At 35.6% G+C, this 12,649-nt stretch overlaps 1 protein-coding gene across 4 annotated transcripts; it reads right to left on the minus strand.

The window, feature by feature from the left end:
* Nucleotides 1-458: 458 nt before the first annotated feature.
* On the minus strand, nucleotides 459-11,993 carry LOC134278354 (trichohyalin-like). 4 transcript variants are annotated; one of them, XM_062760674.1, is made up of 8 exons: nucleotides 11,944-11,993; nucleotides 11,795-11,842; nucleotides 8,779-9,290; nucleotides 6,823-6,960; nucleotides 5,293-5,502; nucleotides 4,490-4,612; nucleotides 2,503-2,541; nucleotides 459-1,688 (listed from the first exon to the last, which is right to left on the minus strand). In XM_062760674.1, the coding sequence occupies exons 1-8, from the start codon at nucleotides 11,984-11,986 to the stop codon at nucleotides 459-461; spliced, it is 2,343 nt and encodes a 780-aa protein (XP_062616658.1). In that variant the 5' UTR covers nucleotides 11,987-11,993. The 4 variants fall into 4 exon arrangements, with proteins under 4 accessions (XP_062616658.1, XP_062616660.1, XP_062616659.1 ...); XM_062760676.1 differs by lacking the exon at nucleotides 4,490-4,612; XM_062760675.1 differs by lacking the exon at nucleotides 2,503-2,541.
* Between the last annotated feature and the right edge of the window lie 656 nt (nucleotides 11,994-12,649).

A 12,649-nucleotide genomic window follows, 5' to 3' on the forward strand; every position in this document is an offset into this window, starting at 1 on the left:
TGGCACCAGTATAAATCTACCTTCCTATCTAAACATTTGTATGGACTGACTCAAACACACCACATACAAAGACTGTAAGTATGATAGAATGGCACAAAACTTTCTCTCATTCATATCAACAGGTGAAATCTGCATGACTAATTATGTTTAACCGTATTTTTTTTTTCTCAAGAAAAAGATTAATATATAGGATCTTGTATCTCGGAATATATTATATCTTCATTAAACACTTTTTTAAAATAAAACAAAGTGAAACAAATCAAAGAGACCTGCCTTGCAATTACACTTAACGAAAAATCGAAAACAAAATGCAAGACAGTTATTCAAATTTCATAATTGTGCAGTTATAGAAAAAATAAGATCCTATACACAGTTTTCCATACATACAGTATTAAATTAGAAAAATATCTCTTCCTTTGATATTAAACTACAGAACATTTTTTATAAATATGAAATCATTACAGAATAACCTCCTCAATATCGTCATCATAATGATCTACCGCAGTCACCGCGGGACGGGCCTGGAATGTGGTGGTCGTCTGCCGCGGTCGCCTTGGTAACATTTTAGAGGAGTCTTTTGTAGAAAAGTCATCATCAATCAGAGCACTTCCACCTCCAAATAACGCGCTGGTGGAGTTCTCGCGCTTCGTGGCAGGTTTCTTTGCTGTAGTTTTTGAATCATCATCATCCCACGGGAAAGAACTCTTATTGGATGAATTCACGGTGGTTGTTTTCTTAGTCGTGGATGGCTTAAAGATATCATCGTTATCTTTATTTTGACTAGTAGTTTTTGTTTGATTGCCAAATAGATCTGACATTAAATCACTCTTTTTGTTTGTCTTTTTCGGTGGAGGTTTCGATGACAAAAAGTCGTCATTGAACACAATTCCTCCACTTTTCTTCGTCGTTTTCGATGTTGTTTTGTTGCTGGAGAATGACGGCATGTATCCACCAAATTCATCTACATCTTCCTGAGCTTTCTGCTGTTTCTTCTTTTCAATATACGGAACAGTCACATCATCTCTTGCCGGTTTCCCTGAATGCATATTTTCAATTGGTTTAGAAAACGTATAGCTACTTTTACTGGAGGCTGATCCTAGCCCCCCATCACTGTCTTTCCGACTGGAAGAAAACAAGAAAGTATCGGGTTCCTTCTCCTTTTTCTTATTTTTGTCTGTTTTCTTATCCACAACATCCACGTTTCCTGACGTAACAAAGAATGTATCCACCTCCTTCTTCTCTGGGCCCTTGCTCTTATTCTTCCCTTCATCAATCTCCTTTAACTTCGCTAACAGATCGTCCTTTTTCTTCCTTTCTGCCTGTAGTTTTTCATCCATTTCTTCTCGATCTCGCTCCTCCCTGGCCCTTCGCTCCTGCTCCTGTCTCTCGCGGTCCCTGCGTTCCTGCTCCTGCCGCTCACGCCGCTGCTGATCTTCTCGACGTCTCGTTTCGTTATCCCTCTGTTCCTGTTCGTGTTTGAGCCTCTCTTTTTCCAGCGTTAATTTCCAGTCTGCCTCTTCGTTTTTCCGCCTTTCTTCTTCTTGTCGCTCTCTTTCTTCCCGCTCTCTTCTTTCTCGATCTCGCCTCTCCCACTCTCTGCGCTCTTTTTCTTCTCGCTCCTGATTTAATCTCCTTTCCATTTCCTCGCGTTCTTTCTCTTCTTTTTCCCTCCAACTTTTCTCTTGTTGCTGTAAAACATAAAGATAGTATTATACACCATGACTCAGCATCTTCTTTGAATTAATGAAATTTATCGCATCACACATTGCACATCCAAGGGCAAATGAACAGCAATTGATTTTGTATGGCATGCAAATGTCATATATAGAGAAGTAATAACTTATCAAGGTTGTTATTGATTTACCATTCCATTATATCAAAGACGTTGAGAATATGGTTGCAGTGGATTAAATTATTTATTGTCATGAACAATTCACATTAATTATACTAAATAATAAGTTAGCTAAATAAAAAAAAGTTAAATGACTATGAAATATATAAAATATAGAAATAACCAAAGAAAAGAAAGCAATTTTAACAAACATAAATCAAATCATGAAAGAAAGAATAATTATGTATTATTAATTAGGCAAGCCTTAAAGATTTACCAACCCCAAACTTCATTCCCCCCCCCACCCCAAAAAAAAATTTATCAGCTTAATTATTCCGAAACGGTAATATTTCTTTTTAGATGACACTCATGTAACTCATTTTTGATCTTTCATTGAAATCTGTGCATCAATGCAACATGCTAAGAGGGAAAAAAAAATTCCTGACAAAACCAAATGTTGGTAGTACACTGAATCCATCATGCAAAGGCTACATATCTCAGAAAAAAAAACAAATGCAAGCCCCCCACCCACCCCTCAAAAACATGAATACAATTAACAGGGAAGTCAACAAGCATATTGGGTTTAACTGAAAATCTCTAAATAAGAATCTTTAGAGGAACTAAACGTCATGCATTTTTTCATGCAAAGACCAAGTGTGCAAAATTGTCACCTCATCTGCAATAGCTGCCCCAAACTCCTCTAGTTCTTTCTGAAAGTCATATTCAATACCTGTTAGTTTGATAGACAGGTAATTTTTTCAAGTTTATTTTTGACTATTAAGAGACTTGATTGTGAATTTTTCTTCTGATCCTTATAAAACAAAAAAAGATTTTAAATAGAGACTGTACATGAATTACGCCAAATATGGAAAAAAATGTAATTAAATGCTATTGGAATTGTCAATCACGTAATTACTTAGAACAATTAAGATATATTAATCCCTCACACACTATTCAATAATGCATAAACAAGAAATCAGAAAATCAATGAATCAACTGGATTTTTCTTGTTACAGAATGTGCTACACATCACAGCATGGTGCATAAGTCAAACATTTAGTTTTTAAACACAACTTGAACTAATAAATTGAAAATTGATGAACTTTTAAAAAAACACTTTTACTACAGTTCTACAGAAAAAAAAATACAGAAAACTACACCCAAATCGTGGCAAGAGAAATTAACACAGAATTTGAATGAAATCAACACACATCCACTGCAAACAGACAAAACACAGGACGGAATACTGATTAATGGCGGAATAATTAACACCCTCAGACTAATGACTTTGAATGTTAATTGTTTTCTTTGTTTTGTTAACCGTGTTCGTGATTCAGAGCTTGCTCTTATAAAACACTAGATGACGTTTTACATGTGTTTTTCAGAGCAAGAAATGTTAGCATGGCCTTCACCAATGTAAAGAGATGATTGAATATTGATTTCAGATTCATTTCAAAGATCATATAGTGCTTGACCAGCAAGTTGAACTTTGGTATCTCAAACACGATATCTTGAATACCATGGATATATCAATGTTATTTGAAGGTCTCAACCAGTTATTCTATAAGTTAATTACCTCTTTTATACTGTATCTTCTGACATCTTGAAGTTTTTTTTTTTTTTGTGGTCGCATTAAGTTTGAGATAACAGGATTTGCTTGCATATAAAATGAATTAATATTTGAAAAAAAAAACTTTAGAAAGACCCTATAAGCAACATCAATTCTAAATGAAAAACAAATCTGATATGACAATACAGGAGGTTATATGCTTCCATACTGAAATGTCAACTATACAAAATAATGTCAAGCTCCTACTCGTTAGAAGTGAACACAATTAAGACAGCTATGGTTAGGTGAGACAGAACTCTAATACACTGCAGCCTTAAAATCATACGGCCACATAAAATACCTCTGGTCGAGTGGTGCTACCAGGGAACTTAAAGCCAAATGGTTTTCTACCCGTACTGGGCAGGGGAGGTTTATTTTCCTTGGCTGATTCATACTCGTGATCCCCGGGGGCGGGGCGTCTCCAGGTGGGGGCATATTCTGTCGAGGTAGAATACCCCTTGCTCTGCGAGTTCTGTGTGGAAAAATATTCCAAATATTTTGTCAAAATTCATCTGAGTATCTTTAATATAAAAACCAGTAAAATATGCTCATCAGTGGCACTGCAGTGGTGAAGGGACATTTCCGAGTTGTGGCACCATTGGTTAATTAGTAGGGTTGGTGAAAATAGAGATAACTATAATTCTGACTGTTAGGATCATTCATGTTGTTCAATATTTGTATGTGCTGTAGGTAAAACAGAAGTCAAGCGGTGCAGGGTAGACTGTGTGCATGTGGTTTACAATTTAGTTTTCCTAATTCGCAAATTCTGTACCAGAATTATAGGACTACATGTAAATTTATTTCTTCAAACTCTTATGTAATTATTAACTTAATTCATAATTAGAAGGAAAGAGCTGACAATTTAAGTGCAAGCAGAGATAAACCAAAAATATTGCAAATTATTAAAAATTCAGCAGAAATACGATACAACAAAAAAGAATGGGAATTTCCAAAAGTTATAAAGTAAGTCATACATTGATAAAAACCAAACCGGGACTGTGTAAGGGAGATCACTCAGAGAATAGACATGAATTGCTGGAGTTGTATACCTTTTCTGGACTACTATAACTATTGTATGTGTCATAGTCATATGACCTCTGTGTGTCACGGCTGTGTTTGTCTATATTATCACTAAAGGCCATCCTAGGACCATTACCTCGCCCTTTCCTTGACTACAGAGGAAAATATACACATGCTCAAAATTCATTTAACATTTCTATTATTTGTGTTCATTTTTTTATAAAGACTTATCACAGTTAGTAAATAATATCGGTAAGTACCAAAACCTCTATACACGCAGTAAATACATTCCCTCACCTACTACAAAATACTGTATAGGGGATTAATTTCATGGGTTGTAATTTTCACGTTATTCTCTTCTCTGACACTGTCACGGTTTCTTGAATTCGCGGAATTGGTATAATTATAATAAAAGTTTCCTCCCTTATCTATAGCTATTGAAAACTTATTCACTGTTTCTTGAATTCACGGTTTCATCAACACCGTGAATATAGCGAATATTAACACTGCGAGTTAATTTCCCCCTATACAGTATACTATAATTTATTCATGTGACTGTCATTTTCTTTTCAGATTCAAAAAGAGATGTCTCTTACTTTTGAATTCATTTTAATTGTATTCAAATAACCCCCCAAAAATGTTGAAAGATAATTTGAAGATGTCTTCTTCACCTTTAAAATTCCTAAAATAGATCTAAATAAACATCAAAACACCACCTATATTATACCTCCTTACAACCATTCAGATACCTCAATAATTTCAGCAATGATCTCTTTCTTTTCCTATGACAGAAAAAAATCAGAGTTACCTCCCTTCATAACACAATACCCACCTCTTTCTGCTTTCTCTCCTCCTCTTTTCTCTTTTCCTCATATAACTTGACCTTTTCTCTGGGGGTCAGATCTTGCAGTGAGGGTGCCCTTTTTCTTGCTTTAGGTGGGGGAGTGTCGTGTGGGGTGCCCCCATAGGAAGCTGGAAGCCGATGAGGAGCACGAGATCGGTTAGCATAAATGTTCTTGATCTGAAGTTCCTTGTCTTTCTCCTATTGGTAAAACATTACATTCAATATGTGCCAAATAAATGTCACTATGATATTAAAATTAACAATGATAAAAACAGGAGAAGGCATACAGAAGTCAAATTTCAGGAAAAACATTTTTTTAAAGTTACAGGACTACATTGACTAAGCAGATAGAACTGATGGTAAATACAGTATACTATCCTCCTGTCTGTATATAAAATATCAGCCAAATATTAAATAGAACTGTCCAAACGGGACAAAATACCCCCCGCTGGGTTTTTCAGAAGTAAGTTTTTCCATAATAAAGATATGTATCAAAAACAAATTATGAAATTTTTATTCCAGTGACCTTGAACTTCCCCAAATAACCTTGGGTCAAGGTCATGACACACCCTTGGGTCATGGGCAATCTTTCAGTGAAATAAGAACCTACCAAGTTTATCCATAAGAAAGATATGGACCGGACACGAATTATGAAATTTTTCTTCCAGTGACCTTGAACTTCCCCAAATGACCTTGGGTCAAGGTCATGACACACCCTTGGGTCATGGGCAATCTTTGTGTGAAATGAAAACCTAACAAGTTTATCCATAAGAAAGATATTGACCGGACACAAATTATGAAATTTTTCTACCAGTGACCTTGAACTTCTCCAAATGACCTTGGGTCAAGGTCATGACACACCCTTGGGTCATGGGCAATCTTTGTGTGAAATGAGAACCTACCAAGTTTATCCATAAGAAAGATATGGACTGGACACAAATTATGAATTTTACTTCCAGGGACCTTGAACTTCCCAAAATGACCTTGGGTCAAGGTCATGACACACCCTTGGGTCATGGGCAATCTTTGTGTGAAATGAGAACCTTCCAAGTTTATCTATAAAAGATATGTATCAAACATGATTTATGAAAATTTTCTTCCAGTGACCTTGAACTTTCCCAAATGACCTTGGGTCAAGTCATGACACACCCTTGGGTCATGGGCAATCTTTGTGTGAAATGAGAACCTACCAAGTTTATCCATAAGAAAGATATTGACCGGACACGAATTATGAAATTTTTCTTCCAGTGACCTTGAACTTCCACGAATGACCTTGGGTCAAGGTCATGACACACCCTTAGGTCATGAGCAATCTTAATGTGGAGTAGTAGATTCTAATGTCCCTCTGTTAGAAAGATATGGACCGGACACGATTGCACAGACAGACGGACAGCTAGACGGACAGACAGACGGACAGATGGACAGCTAGACAGACGGACAAGGTGATTCCTATATACCCCCCCAAACTTCGTTTGCGGGGGGTATAACTAACATTTTTACTGTTGCCTTATTCATTACCTTGAGTAGTTTTTCCATCTGATTATTCTGATCTCGGAGGGTATCCATCTGCTTGGTTAGGTCTCGATTCCTGGCCATTTCTATCCCCAGCTCGTGCCTGTGGTTTTTGTTCAGATTTACAATGTGTTTTTCCAAATCCTACAAAAATACACAAGCTTTGTCAATCACAGTTTCAGCTTCGTTCAGCAAAATTGAGGAAAGAACACTTAAAATTGTTTCTACAAAAACAATTTTTAGTTTGAAGAATCATTACAGAATCATTAACCTTGCTTAAAATTCCAGGCACATATATGTACATACAGTTTCCTCAGATTTTAGAGTGAGTTTTCTGTGTGTGAAATTGATAATCTAAGATTGATTATATTAATCTTTGCAATTTACTATAGAACTTAAATTTTCAGAGATGACCTTGACCTTCGGGAGTCCTTGACCTTGAACTTTATATAAACCTACAATTTTATGAGTTTCGGACAGAATTCAAGTTATTGGCAGGCAAACAAACTGACAGAAACTGCTGCTCAATCCTTTATCATTTCATAAAAAAATGAATGAGGTAAATTGAACTCCCTTTGCTTATCAAGTCCAACAAAAATTGACTAAAAAGAAATTCACAACAAACTGCATATCAAGCTCACAAAGCGATCAATAAAGATCCAGTAGATAAGGACATGTAACATTTTCATCTTGTGATTGAGACAATACCTTATCAATGTTAATAACTAAATCAGCAGTTTTAGGTCAGTGCAGTTAAATCTGTCTACAACAATCTTAGAGTACGCACAAACACTATAATTTCGAAGGTTTTTATTTAAAGTGCAATACTAACTAATGGTTTAATATTACATGTGATCATTTTTCCATTTTTTCCCTATACTTTTCTAGAAACCATCACCTCCACTGGAGAAAATATCCTATAAATGAGATTAAATTTTCATCAGAAGTCTTTATATAAAAATGACTTTGTCATCTAAAAAATATAACTCAATGTAATGGTGCATGTATATTCCATGGCAAAATTTTCCCAAACATTTCAATAGTGTTTATATGATTTGTTCTTAAACTTTAACAACCTCACAAAATCAATGCTTTATAAATTAATTTTCTGCAGTTTTGACAAAACTACCCCATTCAAAGCTTTTAATTTAAAAGTGGTTAGATTTTACAAACTTTCGAAGCACCTAAAACAGTTTTTTTATTTTTTTTGGAAGACTAAGATCTATTACCAGCAAAATATCATTTCCTGTCATATTTACATTAAAACCCAACATCAGGGTATCTGAAAACTTTTAAAATTTCCTTTTTGAACATATTTCTATGTCGATCTTTCGTTACCTTTACCTCCATCCCCTTATACCTAGTATATTTTTCCCTGTACATACACCTCTGTTTTCCCTGATATCTGTGTGTATTTTCCCTGTATACACCTTTACCCCACCTCTGTTAATTTTTCCGTGAAATCCTGGCTTACGATTGGTTAAAGTCCGTCACGTGAAAGCGGTGGATTACTTATACCCGGTCAGTTGCAAATCTATACCCGGTCGATGTATTACGTAACAAACATGACGTGACGTCATAATAGGCACAGTATAAGCGTGGTGAAGCATTTAGCAGAGAAAATCATTTATAAATCACAGATAAAACATAAATGTTTCATCGGTGGGGTAAATTCGTTACATAGTCGTTTAGTGACAGGGTATGGGATGATACCTGGTTAGTCAATATCATACCTGGCGAGGCGAAGCCAAGTCCAGGTATGAAATTTACTAACCAGGTATCATCCCATACCCTGTCACTAAAAGACTATGTAACTAATATTACTTCCATACCTTTGTATACACCTTTGTTTCCTTACCTTTGTATACACCTTTGTTTCCTTACCTTCGTATACACCTTTGTTTCCTTACCTTTGTATACACCTTTGATACCTTATCTATGTTTACACCTTTGATCCCTTACCTTGACCCTGATTTCCTTCTCCTCCAGTTCTATCTGCAGCCTCTGGTTCTCCTTCTGAAGCTCGTCCCTCTCCTTCAGGTTATTCTGGTCCGCCAGAGACTTGTACCGCTTTAACTTGCCCTTGACCTTGTCAAGTTCATCCTCCGCATCCCTGAGGTAGCGATCTGTCCTTTCATATTTCTCACGTGTTTTACGTAAGTTCTCCTTCAGTGTTCGCACCTCGTTTTGGTGCCTGGCGATGATCTGAGGAAGCTCTCCCTCCGTTTCCTCGTACTTCACGAGGGCCTTCTCTTGTCGGTGCTGCATTTTTTTGAGGAGCTTGTTCTCCTCTTTGAGGTCCCGGAATGCTGTCTGCATGTCCTCGATCTGGTTCCTGAGTTCATTCAGCTTTAGGTTTTTGGCAGACATCATTCTCTGTACGACACCGTCCATTTTGGGCTCGGAGTTGGCCACTGATGTCCGGCCCATTGTATTTCTGCCACCACGGCCTCGGCCTCCCCTATGACCACCAACTTAAAATAGAAACTGAACGGTTAAAGGAAGAATAGTAAAAAAGGATTGAACCATACTTATATAATCACAATTAAATCTCTTAATTAATACCATGTTCAACAACAACAAAATAAGTAGATTTAGTAAACATCAATTCCAAAGAATCAAATAAAACTATCAGTATATCTAGGTTTACTAAGACTGCACCCTATGCATATCACCATTACATGTATCATGCTAATTTGAATTAATAAAACAAATATCCTTCTTATGATATCACACATTAATTATGAATTTTAACATACAAGGACACCACAAAATACAAGTTAGATCCATTTTATGCATAATTCTTAATATTTCTTAGTGTTTAATCAAAAAAAACCCATACCCCTCTAAACAAAATATATCTTTTAAAATCTACCAGCGTACAATGTACTCATAGATAAATGTAGCACTAATGGTCAAAGGTACAAAAACATGATAATGAATGAAAGGCAGCTCAACAAAAAACATGGATGTCCTGGGCCACCATGCTAACCTTATTTTATCTGATTGAAAATGTATTTGAGTGACTTTTTTCATTCTTTTTTCTAAGAAGAAGTAAAGATTATATGAAAATAACACTTAGTATTTAATGAAGAGTACATTAAACAAGATAAAATACTTCCAGGATCTCTTTGAAAATGGATGATACATGCAAACAAGTTCTTAATCACAAAAATGTGATCAAAATCCAGCATCTGAAGCAGGTTTAAGAGTTTTCATCCCTTGATGCATCATTTGGGCAAGTTTGGTTTATTTAAGCCTTATAGTTTCTTGGTGATAGACCTGCACCCATAACTTTTACCTGGTCCATTATCTGGAAAATGTCTGTCGAATTCAGCATCTGGAGCAAGTCCATTAGTATGCATCCTAAGATGTATCATCCATGCAAGTTTGCACAACATAGGGCTAATAGTTACTTAAAAATGAAATATGCATAAAAATTTAACCTCTTCACTCTTCCCTCAAAAATGTAGGTCAGATTTAGCATCCGAAGCAAGTCTGGTAGTATGCATCCTAAAATGTATCACCCATGCAAGTTTAGTCATTAAAGAGCTCATAGTTACTTGAAAATGAATCCTGCATCAAAAACTTTAACCTGTTCACTCATCCAGAAAATGTAGGTCAGATTCAGCATCCAAAGCAAGCCTGGTAGTATGCATCCTAACATGTATCATCATTGCAAGTTTTACTCATTACAGGGCCGACGCCGACACCGAGGGTATTACATATTAGCTCCCCCAACTTCGTTGAGGTGAGCTAAAAATCTTCCATTCTTGAATATATTCCATGAAAGAGAAGAAGTTTACTAACACTGCTTTGAGTGGTTGGTAAAATTAGACATTGATTGTTTGTAAATATTGATTTTATGTTTACAAACTGAACTGTAGATATTGAGAGAAAGGGACAGTGCATTCCACCATAGAAGTCTAAATGACCTTGAGGATTACTGAATGTCAATCAAGAAATGTTATTGTCTTAATTGTGTCCTTGCTCCTTACATGTGATTACAAGAGGACACTTTAGTCAAATCAGTATAAATTGGTTCTAGTTTAGGATAAGGATTCCTAAAGGACTGCTAACAAATCATAATGTTGTCTCATTTTATCTCTGTACCAAAGGTACCATCAAACTTTGTAATATTAAAACCTTTAAAGGCATATTGGACTCAGATTTGATGGTAAACCATGAGTCAAGTTCTTCTGGTAAAAACGTCAACACTGTCTCAACCAGTCAGGAGTTAAAGCAGCCAATGCAAGCATTTTTTCCTTCTAAAAAACATCAATACAGGGCAACCAAAAGTACTTGTACCCTTAGTTTTGTTTTTTTTTTTAGTTTTGCAAGCAGTTTTGACAGACAACAGATAGACCAAGAATCTCAAGGGATTGATTTACAAGCTTGGATAGGAAAGGATCACTTGATATTTGGGATCTGAGGTGAAAAACATAAGATGAAGCACGCTACCTACAAAGAAGTACAAGAAGGATCGAAGTACATGTACAACAAGAAAGATCAAGGGGCCCACCTGAAAATGCATACAGACTTTAAGATATCATGTAGTCTTAACAGTTGTATCTAGATATCAGGAAATTCTATTCAATGGTTATGTAAGGAAGAAAGACAGCAGGAACAGCTGATAATTTCAAATCCCTTATATCTGAAACTTATGGCCTAAAACTTATGTGGTATATGACAATAATCTAACCCATTTAACTAGAGTTATTCAATAAGGACTACAGAGGCATGCAGTTGGTGATCCGAGTGACAGTGTATATACTGACAGCATGCAACTCCATGTGATTCGTTTAAACACGTTACTCCAACATGTCTTATAGGCATTCCTCCTCATACTCATATCTACAGGTGTAATGGTAAATATTTTGGCATAAGTAGTTTTTAGAAAACATAGCTTTAAATGGGTATATACATATTCAAGCATAAAGGCCACACCACATTGTAAGCTTGTTAAGTCTAGTTTCACCTTTCTTTTTAGGAGAGTAGACTTCAGTAAATGTTTGACTCTTGGAATCTGAAAACATGACGTAAACATATAAGCATAATTGACATTTTTATTTAGATTTTTAAAAAATGCTGCAGTCATAATACCCCTATAAACATTAAAGTACTTACTGTTTGGTAAACTATCTCCTCTTGATAGTACATGTAATGCCATTTTTAAAATTTCATTTGCTTAACAAAATGATAAAAAGATTATTTTTTTTAAATCCTTGAGTTTTAATTAACACTCTGCTTTCTTTGCCTCTATTTTCCAATGAGACTACACACACACTGTTGGAATGCAATGTACTCAATATCTATAAACTACAACAAATGAAATTAGTGAGATCATCCACAAATGTCAACTGCCTGGAATGTATGTCAAATTCATTAACAGATGTACCACATTATAGTACAATGTATTAAACATGGAGTAAAAAGTGTATCCCAATTATACAGATATGCCATAAAACATAGTAATTAAAAAGCATAATTATCCAATCAAACTGGCTGCAGCACCATTTATATGTTAAAATAAAGTTGTCATTAAAAATAAATTACAAATCTTTTGTTTAACGAGGAGCCATTATTGATCGATTTTCGCATTGTCTTAAGAAAGCCATAAACATACTGGTTATAAGGAGAAATGCGTAATGCCCCACTGCAATCATTGTGTCTGTACCCATTACACTAAATAAACAAGACAATGGGCTTTTTAAATTGACCGAAAAATCGTACATTACACACAGGTAATTGGTAAAACATGAGGTCAATGGGCTAATGGATATAAACAAAAATCTCAAAGTTTATCTGCCCCTCATCAGAACTACCGATGTAC

Source organism: Saccostrea cucullata, unplaced genomic scaffold (assembly GCF_032062105.1).
Source record: "Saccostrea cucullata isolate Sc308-1 unplaced genomic scaffold, CSIRO_AGI_Scuc_v1 ctg16470, whole genome shotgun sequence".
Taxonomy (NCBI): Eukaryota; Metazoa; Mollusca; class Bivalvia; order Ostreida; family Ostreidae; genus Saccostrea; species Saccostrea cuccullata.

Excerpts from the sequence above, each read along its gene's own strand:
- LOC134278354 (XM_062760674.1), bottom strand. The coding sequence starts at position 11,986 with ATGGCATTACATGTACTATCAAGAGGAGATAGTTTACCAAACA. Across the intron at positions 4,613-5,292 it reads AGGAGAGAAAGCAGAAAGAG|TCAAGGAAAGGGCGAGGTAA; the intron begins GTGGGTATTGTG and ends TTTCCTCTGTAG. Across the intron at positions 1,689-2,502 it reads GGGCAGCTATTGCAGATGAG|CAACAAGAGAAAAGTTGGAG; the intron begins GTGACAATTTTG and ends TATGTTTTACAG.